At 45.6% G+C, this 17,548-nt stretch overlaps 1 protein-coding gene across 7 annotated transcripts in view; it reads right to left on the minus strand.

Annotated features, from left to right (window-relative positions):
* The window catches only part of LOC121867523 (flocculation protein FLO11-like), a 139,195-nt gene that overhangs the window by 61,277 nt on the left and 60,370 nt on the right, over positions 1–17,548 (minus strand). For 3 of the 7 annotated variants that reach the window (XM_042367506.1, XM_042367509.1, XM_042367505.1), the window contains exon 1: positions 7,245–7,384. The exons of 1 other annotated variant lie outside the window; for it this stretch is intronic. In XM_042367506.1, the coding sequence (XP_042223440.1) occupies positions 7,245–7,350 (106 nt within the window). In that variant the 5' untranslated portion in view covers positions 7,351–7,384. Of the gene's footprint in view, positions 1–6,365; positions 7,128–7,244; positions 7,386–17,548 lie in introns of those variants that run through there. 3 more of the 7 variants (XM_042367511.1, XM_042367510.1, XM_042367508.1) reach the window with 2 other exon arrangements.

A 17,548-nucleotide genomic window follows, 5' to 3' on the forward strand; every position in this document is an offset into this window, starting at 1 on the left:
TTAAAATGTGGGTAGTATTTTCCACATGCTCCTGTATATATTAGGTATAAATTAATTAGAGGGAATTAGACTGGGTTAGACCAGATAAGCGTTGAGTTAGGTTAGGTTAGATTAGCGTTACGTTTGGTTAGGTTGTTAAATCATCAGGTGAAATATTATAAGTGTCTTAATTTCCTTTTTTCGCTGAGAACGATTTGAGGAAAGATATTCTTATTTTAGACAATATGGAGATGAAATCGTTTATTTTCATTTACACAAGAAATCACCACCCTACGTCTTTCATTTACACACGGCAGATATTGCCGAGTCTTCATTTACACAAGACAAGCACCAGTCTTAGTCTTTCATTTACACAAGACAAGCACCCGCCTACGTCTTCCTTCATCTTGGAGGTGAAGGAAAGATGCTTGAAGACGACTCGGTGTTGACAAGACGGTGGCAGGGGGAGGAAGAGGAAGAAGTCAGTGTTTACATTACATCAGCTGATATTACGAGAGGAAGAGGTTCACCCAAGATGGTTCTCCTCCTGGTTTGATCTCCCACTACTTGCTTTCCAAAGGTGATCTCCATGGGCTGGGTTTCAAAGGTAATCAGTCTCCAGGGTTAGTCTCCAAATGTTGTCACCAAGACTGGGTTCCAAGTGTGATCTCCAAGACTTGTCTCTGAAAGGTAGTCTCCAAGGGTGGCCTGGAAACTCGGTTGTATGAAACTGAACATGTTGAACCCAGTCAGTGCACCTCTCCCCAAGGTCTGTGGCAGACAGCTGACAACCTTCCCTCCCTCCCTCACCTCATTCTAACTCCCTTTCCCCCCTCCCTTTATTCTCTCACCTCAAACTTCTTTCTCTCTTCCTCTCCTCCTTCCCTACCCTTTCTTTCCTTCCCCTCCTCCTTCCCTACCCTTTCTTTCTTTCCCCTACCCCCTTCTTCCTTCCGTTCCTCTTGATCCCTCTCCTTCCTCCCGCTTCGTTCAACTCTTGGCGCCTTACATGCGTTCAGGACGTCACCGCACGTGACGCTCCCCATGCTGTTACTGCCGTCACTACCTCACCTGGGGAACGTGGACCTGACACACGGCAGAGAGAGAGAGAGAATGGTTCGTTTATGTAACATCACCCGAACTGACACATACACATATATCACCTACCTACCATTCTCTTTCTCTCTCACGTATTCTCTCATTCTCTCCCTCTTTCATACTCTCTCTCTCTCGCCCATTTTCAATACTCTCTCTAAAACAAAAATCCTAGTGTATTTGGAAGAACATAACGGGATTTAGTTGGACCTCTCAAAGAATAACACCCCCTAACGCTAACCTTATCCAATTTAACCAAACATAATCTAACCTAAACCCCTAGGCAGCGTTAGGGTGTCTAATCTTCAGGTGAATTTAGCCGAGGTGTCTAAAATATTTATATCACAGAATGAGCGCCTGCGCTTTCAAACAGCAGGCGAACGGTCGTCAGACTCAGATTTTAAAACAATAACATAAAGCGGCGAACGGTAGCCTGGCTAACTTTACGGGAGTCAGTGGCAGGTCGGAGCGTCAGGTGTTGACGACTGCCCTTGGTAACGTTCTTTTCATGTTCCTGGTCTTAAGCTGTGGTCACACAAGTGCTTTTATGAGCAATTAACTTGAAGCAAGAAATTGCAATCAAGTTCTTCCAAATGTGGTCACACGGGTAGTTCTCGCTCGTGTCTACAGCAAGAACAAAAAAAAGTGAACGCTGCCGTGCGTGTAGATGGAAGACGGAACATCTCAACAACAAGACATATTAATATGAAAAAGAAACGAGAGAAATTGAAGAAAAGCGATTGTGAACTCTCAAGTGACTGGCGAGGAAGAGGACTGAAAGTGTTTATTATAGACTGGTTGGACTATCGTAGCTACAGTAGGGAGGGCTGCTTGTGTGAACTATGAACAGCTGCCGCACTTGTTTTGAAAACAAACTTGTCAAATCAGCACTCAAATTATAAACTGTTAGTGCATTATATATATATACACATATATATATATATATATATATATATATATATATATATATATATATATATATATATATATATATATATATATATATATATATATATATATATGTACACTTAATAAATGAGTTCGAGTCATTAAATACTGTACAGTATTTGACGTGTTTTGACCCGGTCATCTTGCTCGAAATCGTCAAGAAATTGACGATCACGACCGCCCAGAAAAATTGCTCTAAAAACTTGGTCGAACTTTTGGATATTTGCTCGAAATAACTTTAAGTAAAAAAATTGCTCATGAAAGCTCTCTATGATAATCTATGCCTTAAATACTAGAATAAAAAAAGGGGAGGGGGGAGGGGGGAAGGGGGCAGGATGGGTGGAGTTTTATCACTTGAGGGAAACCAGATTTTGCAGCTCATGACCCAACAAGTAATGGATGTCGAAGAAATGGTCAGTTTTGATTGGCCCGTCACTGCCTTGTTTTTTACGGAAGAAAATACTCTTAAGACACTTGAATTTCATCATCATAACAAATACATAAATCAACTTATATAGATAAATACATAGATGATTACAAGTGATCGCGGACCCTTCGTGCCAGGTTTGCCGTCCAGCTGACAGGGTACAGCGAATGAGGGTGCGCCAAGTCCGTAGACTTGCATCGTTTTCCAGTGTAAATAAAATGGTTAATTAATGCCTTCCCAAAGAAACTATCGACATGGGACCAGGTTGTGTTCCACTCTACGAATTTTTTGCGATTTTTCCACCAAGTTTGATGAAAAACGATTGTGCCGTTTCGGCTGCCCAGAACAGACAGACAGACACACGGCTATTCCTGTAGTATATTATAGATTCAGAAAAAAACGTCATACATATTTATATTCTTCTGTTTTTATGAAGACACTGCATGTACATAAACAGTGGAAGTATAAAAATCAATCGTAAACAACAATACGATTCATCATGGTCAACACAACAAAACCCACAAGAATACAATAAAAAAACACAAGAAAATACGAAAACAAGAAAACACAAAAACGAGAAAAACACTGAAATGCATATAAAATAATACACATATGAAAAACACTAAAACACAAGTAAACACTAAAACAATAAAAAACACGAAAACACATGAAAAACAAACACAAGAAAATACAATAAAACCCAAGAAAACACTAAAACAATAAAAAGCACGAAAACACAAGAAAACACAATAAAACAAGAAAAAACGAAAACCACAAGAAAAAAACCCCACCCAAACGGTAATGCAATACAGGAGACACTATATTAAATAAAGAGTTTCTCCCCAGTGTCGCCTTCATGCCACATCGTCCGTGAACCTCGCAATAATTGGCGCCAGTTTGTGTCCAGCGCCGCCACCACCTTCTTTTGTTTATGGGGCTTGTTTTCTCTCCCTTCTCCTTATCCTCCTTCGATATCTTCTATGCTTCCACCAACTCCGACTCCTCCTTTTCTCCCTTCTCCTCCGCCAAGTCGTCGTCGTTCTCCTTTATGCTGGCCTTCCTGTGTGTGTGTGCTGGCAGATAGTTGTGTGTGTGTGTGTGTGCTGGCAGATAGTTGTGGGCGTGCCGTGTGACAGTGTTGGCAGGTGGCGGTAGTGGTTGTGGCAATGTTAGCAGCATGTGACAAGTGTTGGCAAGTAATGTTTGGAATAGTCATGTTATTCTTGTATTTCCTAACGCTAACCTTCACATGACAAGACACACAACAAGTGGTGAACAGTGCTTACTGCTTAAGTCAGTGAGGTCCCAGGTACCAAATAATAACTGCCCATGAGACCCAACAACAAGTAGCAATGTGTTAATCCGTCTACGATAGGGAGGCCTGGGACCCCACCTGACTGTACACCACTTCAGTGAGGAAGATCCGGTGACACCAGCCCACGTGGTGCCCCCATGACGCTACGACATCATGTAGTGAATGAGTTGCAACAGAATCATTTGAGGGAATTACTACACCACGCCGGGCCCCTCATAACACCATCTGTGAGGGAATTACTAAACCACGCCGGGCCCCTCATAACACCATCTGTGAGGGAATTACTAAACCACGCCGGGCCCCTCATAACACCATCTGTGAGGGAATTACTACACCACGCCGGGCCCCTCATAACACCATCTGTGAGGGAATTACTAAACCACGCCGGGCCCCTCATAACACCATCTGTGAGGGAATTACTACACCACGCCGGGCCCCTCATAACACCATCTGTGAGGGAATTACTAAACCACGCCGGGCCCCTCATAACACCATCTGTGAGGGAATTACTACACCACGCCGGGCCCCTCATAACACCATCTGTGAGGGAATTACTACACTACTTGTTTGCTGTTCAACACCTCAGCGCTTAGTTAGTTAGTTAGTTAGTTTAACAACTTTATTGACAAAGCTTGTAGTACAGTTTGCCTATTCTGAGTAATTCAGTCAGGTCTTGACAATGAGGGTGGTATCACTTCTAACTGCCACGCAGGACAGAGGTTCATACACAAAGAAATACAACATATTCATTAACAGCTATATATAGGTCAGATTCATGTGGGTAATGTCACTGTTCACTGCCATGTGATATACGTGACCTCCACTGTAAACATTAATCTGTATGATCACTATGTTCCTCTTCCTTTCTGTAATGAAAGCCTTTATTACCCCCACGTCTTTGTATGTAATAATTCATCTATGCCCACTGTATATTTTCAGCCGTCGGGCTGCCGAACTTTTTCAATAAACCGTTAATTATTATTATTATTATTATTATTATTATTATTATTATTATTATTATTATTATTATTATTATTATTATTATTGCGCGCGCGCACACACACACACACACGACAGATCGACAGATGGTGAGACACTCAACATAATGCACTACACATGGTGAGACACACTTTAACATCTTAATTTAGTGTGTGATGTGAGTGACCGGAGACTACATCACGTGCAGTATATGGCGCGAGAAGAAACATTTAATTCACAACAGGTGTTCTTGAGTCAAGGGCGCCATCATTACGTCCGATGTTTTGCCGATTCTCTTGATAATCTAGATTCTAAGATGCGTTCGTCAGTATTCTTCCCTCAAGGTAATATAATCCATAAATCACCTGCAGATTAGACACCCCAGCTTACTTCAATCGACCACACAGACTAACGCTACCAGAGGATTCGTTATATTTTGTTGTTATGATATTCAAAATTCCTCAAGAGGAGGTACGGACTTCTAAAATGCCTGCTAGAGCAGGGTGTTTACAAAGTCCTTTAATGTGTGTGTTTATGGAGTCCCTTAATATTTATGTTTACAGTCCCTTAAGGCAGCACCATACCCCCTAAGTTCAGGTGTATCAGTCATCATCATCATCAAAACAATAATGGTTGCCCCTCGTGTAACGAGGATGGCCGGGCCTATAAGGGCCACCAAGGCGTGAATTTATTTAAGGTGTAGAAGCTCTCGCCAACACAACAATCATACCCTAAGTTAACGAGCTGCATAACCCAGTGTCAAGGAACAGTCCGAGAAGACCGGACAACTCACCAACTGCACTGGCTAACCATTACCCCGGAATACGATCCGCTAATCGATTAACATCCAGGTTCCCAATTACTGCCGGGTAGACAGAGGCAAATGGCGTAAAGAAACTTGCCCATAGTTTCACCCTGCCTGGGATCGAACCCATCATCATCATCGTCATCATCATCATCATCACGTCTGTTGTAACTTAAGACTTGAAGGTAGAATTCTTAAGACGGTAACAGAGGCGAACCTTCACACACTCCTTGTTATTCCTCCTGTGAGCGGGAGCAAGACGAGCATAGTGGAGAACAGTTATGAGAGTACACACTGTAAACACAAACAAGAAGGGACTTTATAAACAGAACATCAGGGGATTTATAAACAGAAAAATCAAGGGACTTTATAAACACGAAACATCAAGGCACTTTGTAAACACCCTGTATAGTACAATATAACCACCTATTCTTGAGTACAGAGACAGGTTAAAGCATCTTAATTTGCACTCCCTCGAAAGACATAGAGTGAGGGCGACATGATAGAGGTGTATAAATGGAAGTCAGGGCTAAACAAAGGGAACATTACAAAGGTACTCAAACTATCCAACCAAGAGCGAACTCGTAACAATGGTTTTAAATTAGACATATGTAGATTTAAGCGCGAAATAAGTAAACATTGGTTTGGAAATAGAGTAGTGGAACACGTTACCAAATATCATCATTAACTCGAATACGCTGGGTAGCATCAAACATAGGTTGGATGGATATATGAGCGATAGGGGTTGGGTATAAATGGAACAGCCCAGTATGGGCCAATAGGCCCGCTGCAGTTTCCTCCATTCTTATGTTCCTTACCTGTTATTCCTGGCACACTGTGAGGTGATGTCAACCAATTCGTACTTCACTGAAACGCTTCTATCTATGTATCATCACTATGCAATATTAATTTCACAAGGGAATTAGTTCAATAGCCAATTTAACGCTCCCATTGAATCAGTGTTTATAATTACAGTTACTTCTTGTATGACATATATGTGTTAATCTTGGTTTGCTATGTTATGTGTGTTCACTACTGGTATATAACAACACTCTTGGTATATACACTACTTCTCGCTCTCATCCTCTAGAACAACTTGGTAAACGCTGCTCCTATAACCTTAAATAACATGTATATAAGATGGAGCGCTGCCGTGTACACCATTTTCAGTATTTTCGTCGATAATTTAGCTATCACGAAGTACAGGAAGCTTTCGATTTTTATAAAGAATGACATACTGAATCTCGGCTCAGTGCCCCCGTATGCGTTTGTTTCACCAGTGGAATGTGTTTCAGTTTCATCTTCATCAAGGCTATTTACGGGCGTTTCAGACATGCACTGTGTCGTGTTTCCAATAGTGTGGTGTATTGCGTCATCCCTGAAGCGAGGTGCATTGGTTTCAGAGCCGTGATGGGCCGTAATATCACTGCCGGTGTGCATTTCGGTGTTTTCTGTGCAAGATAAACCAGTTTCCCCTTCACTAGTAAGTTGTACAGCCATTTTCAGCCTGGTGTCACGTACACAGCCAAGAAAAGACGATGCCTACACTCACGGCACTTCTTACTCGTACAACCCCTCCCCTAAAGCTGACACACCTTGGCACCTACTTACCCTGCCTGTGCCAAACCCACACACACACATACACACACACACACACACACACACACACACACAGGTACCTCACTAAATAAGCCTACCTCGAGCATTGATGAGGGGGGTGTTGGTGCAAGTACTGGTGGAGAAGAGGGAGATGTTGGGGACGCTGGCGGAGAGGAGGTGGGTGATGGAGACCAGACCCATCATGGTGCAGGCCGGTCCTACCTCAGACTGACACCACCAGCAGCTGTGGTGCCTGCCCTTCTGTCACATGCTCTCCCTCCCTCCTTCCCCTCCCCCTTCCCTACCTCTTTCCCTCCTTCCTTACCTCCCTCCCTCCCTTTCTTACTACCTCCTTCCCTCTCCCGTTCTCCCCTCCTTCCTACCCCCCCTCCGTATCTCTCCCACCCTTCCTTCTCTCTCTCCCTCCCCAACATCTAAGTTCGTATCTTACCTTCCATAACCTTTCACCCTCCTCCTCCCCCTCCTTCATCCACAACTCTCTCTTTCTCCTTTATCACCTTCCTGACCACCTTTATCAGTTCCTGCCATCCCTCCCTGTCATATTATCCTCCTCCTAAGTGCTTTCTGGATTTGTTGACATGAAAACACTTGTCTCTATCTATCCATCTTCTACAAACTGCATCGTCTCTTCCTCTTTCTCTTCTATCCTCTCCTCGTCACTCTTTCTCCTCCCCCAGTTCTCATTGCGTCTTCCTCCCCTCACCTCCGCCCACGTTCACACTTGTGTCATTTGCCTCTTCCCTCCCTCCCTTCCTTCGTTTACTGGGCTCTTCCTTCCTCCCACTTTCTCCCCCTCAAGTATTTCTCCCTTTCTCTTCTCTTCTTCTTCTTCCTCCTCCTCCTTCTTCTTCCAACTCCTCTTTCTACTTCTTTTAATTTTTGTTTGTTTTATCGTCTAAATACTCACACGTCATTTTCATCCACCTCCACGCCCCCAACCACCTCCACGCCCCCAACCACCTCCCCGCCCTCATCCACCTCCCAACCCTCAACCACCTTCCCGTCCTCAACCACCTCCCCGCCCTCATCCCACCTCCACGCCCTCATCCACCCCACGCCCCCTGACCACCTCCACGCCCCGACCACCTCCACGCCCCAACACTCCATGCCTCTGACCACCTCCACGCCCCCACCACGCCTCCCTGACCACCTCCACGCCTCCTGACCATCTCCATCGCCTCTTGATCAGCCTCCTGCTCAACCATTCTCACTCCTCACCCACCTCCTGCCCCCACCTCAGGCCTCGCCCCCAACTGCCTCTGCCTCATTCACCTCCTCATCCACCTCCTGCCTCATCCACCTCCTCACCACCTCCTGCCTCCTGCCTGTCCACCTCTCCCTCATCCACCTCCACGCCCTCACACACACTCCTAAAAGCGCGGGCAGGCACGTGTTAAGACTGACTCAACTAATGATGTATTTGACAGACAAGGTGGTGGTGGTTGGAGGAGAGAAGGAGGGGGAAGGAGGGGGAGGGAGAGGAGGGGGAAGGAGAGGAGGGGGAAGGAGAGAAAGGGAAGGCAGGAGGGAGAAGTGATATGAAGGAGTATGGAAGAAAGGGAGAGAGGGGGGAGAAAAGGTGTAGGAGGAGGGTGGAAGGAGGAGGGCAGGGAAGGAGAGGCAGAAGGAGGAAGGAGGGGGCAGGGGTGCTGGAGAGGACAGGAAGAGAGGGACTGGTAAGAGGAAAGAGAGAACAGGAAAGTACAGAAAAGGTGGGTACAGGAAGAGGACAAGGAAGTAAGAGGATAGGGAAGGGAAGGATGAAAGAGAGAGAGGGGGGAGGAGGACAGAAGTGAAATGGTGAGGAAGAGAGGCATGGAGGGAGGCGGAGGGGGAGGAGAGGAGGACCCTGGAAGGGTAAAGAAAAGATAGAGAAGGGGTGGAGAGAGAGAGAGAGAGAGAGAGAGAGAGAAAGAGAGAGAGAGAGAAAGAGAGAGAGAGAGAGACAAAAAGTCGTGGCTAGAATTCAATTGTCAATATGTCCCCTAAAAGGTAATGAAGTTATAAGGGACTACTTAGAGGGGAGGGCAGAGGGGAGGAGAGGGGAGGGGAGAGCGTAGGGGGTAAGTGTGAGGGGGGAGAGGAAGGTGGAAGGGGAGACAGGGCAAGGCAGGAGGAGATGGGGCGCAGGAGGTGGAGGAGACGTGGTGAATTTGGAGAGGGCGAGTGGAGGTGAGGAGGTGGGAAGGAGGATGGCGGAGACAAGGGAGGGGAGGTGGAGGAGATGGGGCTACAGGGAGGTGGGAGGAGGTGGGAAGAATGGAAAAAGTGAGGGTAAAGTGGAGGCAGAGGTAAGAGAGGGAGAAAAGGAATGGAGGAGATGGGGTGAGGGGGAGGGAGGAGAGGGCGAGGGAGGTGGAGATGTGGGCGGGAGGTGGAGGAGTAAAAATAATGGAGATGGGCGAGTGGAGGAGAGGAGGTGGAGGAGGTGTGGGCGAGGGGAGGTGGAGGAGGTGTGGGCGAGGGGAGGTGGAGGGGTTTTGAACGAGGAGGGAAGGGGGAGGTGGAGGTGGTGGTGGGCGCTGATCCAACACAAACGGTGGTCCTGTGACAACCACCTGACAACAACTGCCTCAAGGTCGCACGTATACGAGGCGGTGGGACGAATCACACGCCTAAGACATATACTCGTACACCGGGGAGAAGGAGACGACTTGACGTGAACATTACCTACCCAAGCTTATTTCACCTAATGAGTAAACACCCTAACGTTACCTGGGGGAAATTAGATTAGGTTTGGTTAGATTAGGTTAACTTAGATTAGGTTGAGTCAGGTTAGTTAAGGTTTACATCAGGAGGGTTAATTATAAGGTGAAATAAGCTGGAGTGGTTAATTTTCACATGATCCGAGGCTCGTTTCCATCTATAAATCCCTACAGGCAAATAGTTTTCTCTGATACAATATGTGGCTTATTCCCTAACTCTCCTAAAGCCTGATTATCCCCCTCCTCCCACCACATCAGATAAAGACTTACAGAGCAACAAAATGATAAAATATGACCCCCAAAAAACCCAGAGTGTAAACATCTCTGCAATCATACATTATCATCCATCTATTTACAATCAAGTTACGCCACAGTCGTCCCAAAGTAACAAATAAATTGACTTTACAAACCTTATGATAACAGGGATAAAATAATTGCCATCTTAAATATACACAGAGACTTCTACATCCTCTCTCTGCCATTCCATGAGACACTGGAGTTGAGGGAGAGCGAGCGTCTAGATCAAACCTGACTAAATAAACAAGCTGGATTGGATCACGTCTCCATGTTATTCAAATCATTTTCTTTGATTCATACAAAGTTAGGACTATTTCACGTCACTAAAGATAATGTAATCAGACAGACGAGACAGTTAAAGTGATCAAGTTGCATTTTTCTTCAATACTAATAACCATTTTCTATTACTATTTACTGTATACTGGTACCATTTTCTATAATAGCCTTTACTCTTAAACATAATCAAAGGCGCTATTCTGGGTACATCCATTCATTAGCCGCAACAATGTACCCTGTCACACCTGGCACTTAAATAGCCCGTTCCCGTTTTCTCTAGCTACCCCCACCAACATTAATGCTATTTTCTTTGAGACAATATTAGTACACCTGACTATTATAATACACAAGAATGAGCCAATTTATGTTACTGATGGCGAGACAATATGACAAGGTACAGCAGTGAGTTACAGCCAACACTTTCCAAATGTGTTGTACTCTCATGTAATCTCTGTAAGGCAGTACCCAACCGAACCCTTGTTATGTCTCCTGTACCCTAAGATGACTACTGTACCGGGGTTGGAGAGGATGGGAGACCGGATCTACTGTACTAAGTCGGTTGCTGTATTGGAGGGGATTGCAAAGTGGGTGTGGGGAGGGGGAGACTGAAGTGTGGGGAGGGGGGTGACTGAGGTGTGGGGAAGGGGTGACTGGAGGTGGGGAGGGGTGACTGAGGTGGGAGGGGTGGAGACCGAAGTGTGGGGAGGGGGGTGACTGAGGTGGGGAGTGGGGGTGACGAAGGTGGGGAAGGGGTGACTGAGGTGGGGTGGGGGAAGGGGGCACTGAGGTGTGTGAAGGGCGGACTGGAGGTGGGAGGGGACTGAAGTGAGTGGGGGTGACTGAAGGTGTGGAGGGGTGACTGAAGGTGGAGGTGACTGAAGTGTGGAGGGGTGACTGAAGTGTGGAGAGGGGAGACTGAAGTGTGCAGAGGGTGACTGAGAAGTGTGGAGGGGTGACTGGGCGTGGGAGGGGAGACTGGGGCGCGGGAGGGGAGACTGTGTGCAGAGGGTGACTGAGAAGTGTGTGGAGGGGTGACTGAAGGTGAGGGGGAGACTGAAGGTGGGAGGGGGAGATTGAAGTGTAGCAAGAGAGGGTGACTGAGTATGTGGAGGGGGGTGACTGGGGAGGGGGGAGACTGAAGGGTGGGGAGGGGGGACGAAACGTGCAGAGGGTGACTGAGAAGTGTGGGAGGGGTGACTGAAGTGTGGGGGAGGGGAGCGATGGAAGTGTGGAGGGTGACTGAAGTGTGTGGAGGGGTGACTGAAGCAGGGGAGGGGTGACTGAGGTGTGGAGGGGTGATCATGGTGGGAGGGGGTGACTGAGCTGTGGGGGTGGGGGTGACTGAAGTGTGTGGAGGGGTGACTGGAAGGTGTGAGGACTGAGAAGCGTGGAGGGGTGATCAGGGGCGTGGGAGGATGACGGAAGGTGTGGGAGGGGTGACTGAAGTGTGTGGAGGGGTGACTGAAGTGTGGGAGGTGACTGAGGGGAGGGGTGACTGAAGTGTGTGAGGGGGTGACTGAGTCAGTGGGGTGGGGTGCTGAATTTGGGCGTGGAGGGGTGACTGAGGTGTGTGGGGTGACTGAGGTATGGGAGGGGGGTGACAGATAAAAAATGGTGGGGTGAGGGAAGTAGATAAAGGTGTGAGGGAGAGAAGGTAAGGAAATTGGGGTGAAAGGAATGAAGTGGGGTGAGGAAGGGTAAGGGTGACGTGAGGTGTCAGGGAGGTGGAGGAGGCGGTAAAGTCACTGCGCCGCTCTCCAGGATGTGCGCATGACAGACCAGTGTGCGGGAAGGGGGGGGGGGAGTTTACTGCGCAACCAAGGACCTAAACTAGTATTACTCCAAGTTCTTGTGGTCTCATAAAATGGCAAAAAGTCACACGGGATTGTATAAAGTCGCACTAATTTCAATGGTACTTGGTATGGTCTCCTTCCCTTAAACAAATTTTTCGGTATGACCTAAAAAAAAAAAAAACTCCATGATGTCTTTGTTCATTAATGACACGAACAAAATAAAATAAATAAGATATCATTCACAGTAATTATTTGCCAGATTTCCTTGATGTGGAATAAAAGTTCTGATTGGTCAATTATTTACTGGCAACTGATATTCTTCTTTCCCACTTCGGCTTTTTTTTACTTTCTCCTAAACGACTATCCTTCAGATTTTTCCCTTTAAGACTTCCTCTCAAACTTTCACGAAACAGCTTTCATCTGGTCTTTCCATCAACATTTCCGTCGTGCTTTTCCTCTAAAACTTTCTACTAATCAGTCTTAATAGCTTTTTCTTCTCTCCATTACTAATTCTCCAAGACTGACTGCAGGCGGAAATGAGACTGAGCTCTTCACTAACATCAACACACAGACGCTGGCCATTAAGGTGGGTGAAACTCTTAAGATGTGAAAACCGTGATGTTCCTCCAATGTAATAATTATATTCCTTCAAAAATGAGAATTGCGGAAGGAATATCTACGTCACCAACACGTCAACAATACGTCATCATCCCACTAATACGTCATTACCATGTAACAATACGTCAACAAGTCACCAATACATCGCCAACAAGTCACTAACACGTCATAAACACGTAACCATTACGGCATCAACATGTTACCAATATGGCATCAACACGCCACGAATACGTTACCAACACTTCAACACGTCATCAATATGTTGTCAAGATGTCACCAATATGTCAAGACGTCACTAATACGTCACCAAGACGTTACCAATACGTCATCACCACGTCACTCCCTCCAGAAAACGATGATGTCTAACACAAGAGAGTTTTATCAGTATCAAGAGATTATTAAATAACTCTGATCTGAATATACAACTGAGAAGAGGATATGGTCGTGTGTGTGTGTGTTTCAACTATCACTTCAGAACTGTACTGCAGGACCCCATGATCCACCCAGCAGTAGTGGAGCCAGAGTTAATTAACACACACAATAGCTGCTACACATACCCACAAGACAACCCTACTAAGACCCAACATCACACTGAAAGACGCAATTAAACGCTTCTTGGAGATAGAAAAGTTTAAAATGTCTCCTTTTCATATTATTCTTGAAAGTTTTGTTCGGTAAAAAATAAAGTTATTGTGAAAATTTGAATAGCAGAAATTCTTCTTTATTCCCTTCCCGGGTGTCAGAATTTTGAATTAAATCTTAGAAAGTTTCACACCGTAATTGTTATAATCTCTAGTGTTTTCTGATAATTTCCCTCCAGAATAATTTGTCTTCTACGTGACTCTCTTAACTCCTGAGGGTAAACTTATCATAGTTATTTTATATCATGTTAATTAATTATTGGTAGATTACTCCCTCCCGGTATTATTACCTCACCTGTGTTGTATCATGTTACTTCCTGGTAGATTATCACACCTGTAACATTTTTGTATTTATTTGTATTTCATCGTACTACCTGTATATCATTTTGTAAATATGTAACTAAGTCATGAATCAACTATCGTAGTATCCTCAATGGTTCACCTGAAGATTAATCACCCTAAACTTAACCTAACCAAACCTAACCTATCTAAACCTAATGCTAACCTAACTTAAGCAAACCTAAACTTTCCTAAACTTAACCTAACCTAACGCCGCTAGATAGTGTTATAAAGTTTAATCATCAGGTGAAATAAATTAGGGTGCTTAATCTTCAGGCGATACTCCTTAATTACCGTAGAATATCTGATTTTAGTGTGATATTCCCTGAACAACTGCAACTAACATACAAAGCTGTTTGTCCAGGTGGGGGAGACCGATTACGTAAGGCAGCACAGAGGTGAATATTTCAAGACTGCTTTTGTTGTCAGGGCTTAACAGAGGCGACACCTACCATCCTTACGTCACAAGAAGGAACATTGTGTACAAATCGAGATGTTGAGTAAATTTCAGACAGTATTTTGGTTTTGGTGAGTCAATGACATATGTTTCTTATTTATTTCCACTTATGGGTCAAATTTTATCTTAATAATATGCAAATGTATCTGAATGCTGTGGAAATTAATTACGGCTCCAGTTACAGGTGATTTTTTTTTTTTTAGAATCTATCTTTGTGTTAGTGAGCTACAGAAGTGTTAGGGGTTAAGAAGGTTACGAACAGGATCTTTGAGAACTGCTTGTCTTGTAACTTATGACATCCAGTTAAAATAGCTCTCATGTTAAGAGAAATAGAACGGAACCTTTACAAATCAATCTAAGTTAAAAGTGTCAGTTAAAAGTCTGTTAAAAGTCTCAGTTATAAGACTCAGTTAAAAGTCTCAGTTAGAAGTATCAGTTCAAAGCCTCAGTTAAAGGTCTCAGTCAAAAGTCTCAGTTAAAGGTCTCAGTTAGAAGCTCTCGTATCAGTTAAGGGGAAAGAAGTATAGGGGAGGTGATGTGTGAGACTGTTAACACGGCAGAGTTACAGGAAGCCACACGCACACTAAGGCAAGGTTTACTCTAGGTACACCACGCCTCTGAGCCAGCCAGTGAGGATCTCTCTCTCTCTGTCTCTGGTTCTGTCTGTCTGTCTCTTCTTTGTCATTCTTTCTACATCTGTCTCTCCCCCCGTCTGCGTCTCCGTACTTCTCAAAACTAGTTCAGACGTAATCCTCTCTCTCTCTCTCTCACCTACTTAAACATGATTCAGAGAAAAAGAAGAAGAGAGAGACCAGGAAGGATCACTGTTTATACTTTACAGCATGTTTTACGGTGGCGACTGACCGGCCACCTCACACACCGTACATTCACCATGATACACATATTCTCTCTCCCTCTCTCTCATCTGCGACATTCTCAACAATTCTTCTCTTTACAGTTCTCCTGACCCACCTTCACGTCCTTCTCTCCTCCTCCTCTCTTCCCTCCCTCTTTTGGTATCTCTCTTCCTCCCTCCTTCTCTTCTTCTTCATCTCCCTACCTCACCATCCTCTTCCCTCCCTCATCATCTCCCTCCCTACGTCTCCCCGACTAAGAGATGAGGGAGTTATTATATCTCATTTCTAACCCTTACAACACACACACAATATATATATATATATATATATATATATATATATATATATATATATATATATATATATATATATACATATATACACAATATATATATATATATATTCCTAATCTTCCTTCTTGTCATTCCTATCTTTCTCCACCTATTCCTCTTTCATTTACCGTCTTCACCTCTTCTTTCCCTCTCTTCCTCCTCCTCACCACCATTGTCCAATCAGTCCTGAGAGAGAGAGAGAGAGAGAGAGAGAGAGAGAGAGAGAGAGAATATGTTCTCCACCTTGACAACTGAGCAGCGGTATCGTATACTGGGGCTCTTCCCTCCCCTTACTTCCCCTCCAGGACGACCTATAATACTATAATAATAATAATAATAATAATAATAATAATAATAATAATAATAATAATAATAATAACATTAATAATAGTAGTAATAATAATATTAATTCAGTAAAGTTGTCATACAATTTAACAATAGTTAAGCACGTTTATAGACTATGCAGGTGTACAATCCACCATGAATATAAACAATGTAGGTATACGGTGCAGGTATTAACAGTTTCCTGTGTGCCCAGACAGTGCAGGTAACAACAAAGACAGCCGACATACATGTAGCTGCTAGGTGCTTATTTCCAGGACGGCCTCTTACCCTCCCTCCAGGACGGCCTCTTACCCTCCCTCCAGGACGACCTCTTACCCTCCCTCCAGGACGACCTCTTACCCTCCCTCCAGGACGGCCTCTTACCCTCCCTCCAGGACGACCTCTTACCCTCCCTCCAGGACGACCTCTTACCCTCCCTCCAGGACGACCTCTCCAGGACGACCTCTTACCTCCCTCCAGGACGACCTCTTACTCCTCCTCCAGACGACTCCCACTCCTCCCTCCAGGACGGCTCCCACCTCCCTCCAGGGATGGCCTCTCTTACCCTCCCTCCAGGACGGCCTTCTACCTCCCTCCAGACGGCCTCTACCCTCCCTCCAGGATCAACTCTTTTTACCCTCCCTCCAGGACGGCTCTTACTCCTCCCTCCAGGACGGCCTCTTACCCTCCCTCCAGGACGGCCTCTCTACCCTCCCCTCCAGGTTCCGCCTTCTTACCCTCCCTCTCCAGCAGGATTTGCCTTCTTACCTCCCCTCCAGGACGGCCTCTTACCCTCCTCCAGGATTTATTCCTTACCTCCCTCTCTCTCCAGGACGGCCTTCTACCTCCCTCCAGGACGGCCTCCCTACCCTCCCTCCAGGACGACCTCTACCCTCCTCCAGGACGACCTCTTACCTCCCCTCCAGGACGACCTCACCCCTCCTCCCTCCAGGACGGCCTCTTTACCCTCTCCAGGACGACTCCTTACCCTCCCCTCCAGGACGGCCTCTTCCTCCCTCCAGGAGCCATTTCTACCCTCCCTCTCCAGGACGGCCTTCTACTCTCTCTCTCTCCAGGACGGCCTTCTTACCCTCCCTCCAGGACGACTCCTCTACTCCACCCTCCCTCCAGACGGCCTTCATCTCTCCCTCCAGACGACTCCCCACTTCTATCCAGGTCCGTAAGGTCCATACGCCCAGCCCTAAACCGCACACCATTATGCCCCCAACGACCTCCCCGTCACCTTGCACACTCCACGACCCTCACAAGAATTCCCAGCCTAGTCGTACTAAGTTGTTACGGACAAACACGGTCCCGTACAATCACCCTCCGCCGCGCACCATGCAAACACAAGTGCGCAGCCACCGTGCTCACACCTGTTCACCGGGGCAATGATGCTTCCCCCGTACTGCCCAGCGACTTTTAAATCATTTACTATACTCCTCAATGACCCCGTGTCTTTTGTGCACAGTTAAACAATAGAAAACACAAAAAATCACACCAAGTAAGTAAATAAGTAAGTAAGTGAGTGAGTGAGTGAGTGAGTGCGCGAGTGAGTAAATAAAAAACAAACACTTAAAAGTTACCTGATCTTTTGTTTTCAGAAGGAGAAAGTTTAGATTTAACCCCTGCCAGCCTCATTTGCATACAGTAATTCTATGCAAATGTAATTAAGAGGTAATGATGAGTAAGGAACTTCCCACAGCCACCCACATCCTTACTGCCACGACGACCAGTTCCCC

Source organism: Homarus americanus, unplaced genomic scaffold (genome assembly GCF_018991925.1).
Source record: "Homarus americanus isolate GMGI-L3 unplaced genomic scaffold, GMGI_Hamer_2.0 scaffold23598, whole genome shotgun sequence".
NCBI lineage: Eukaryota > Metazoa > Arthropoda > Malacostraca > Decapoda > Nephropidae > Homarus > Homarus americanus.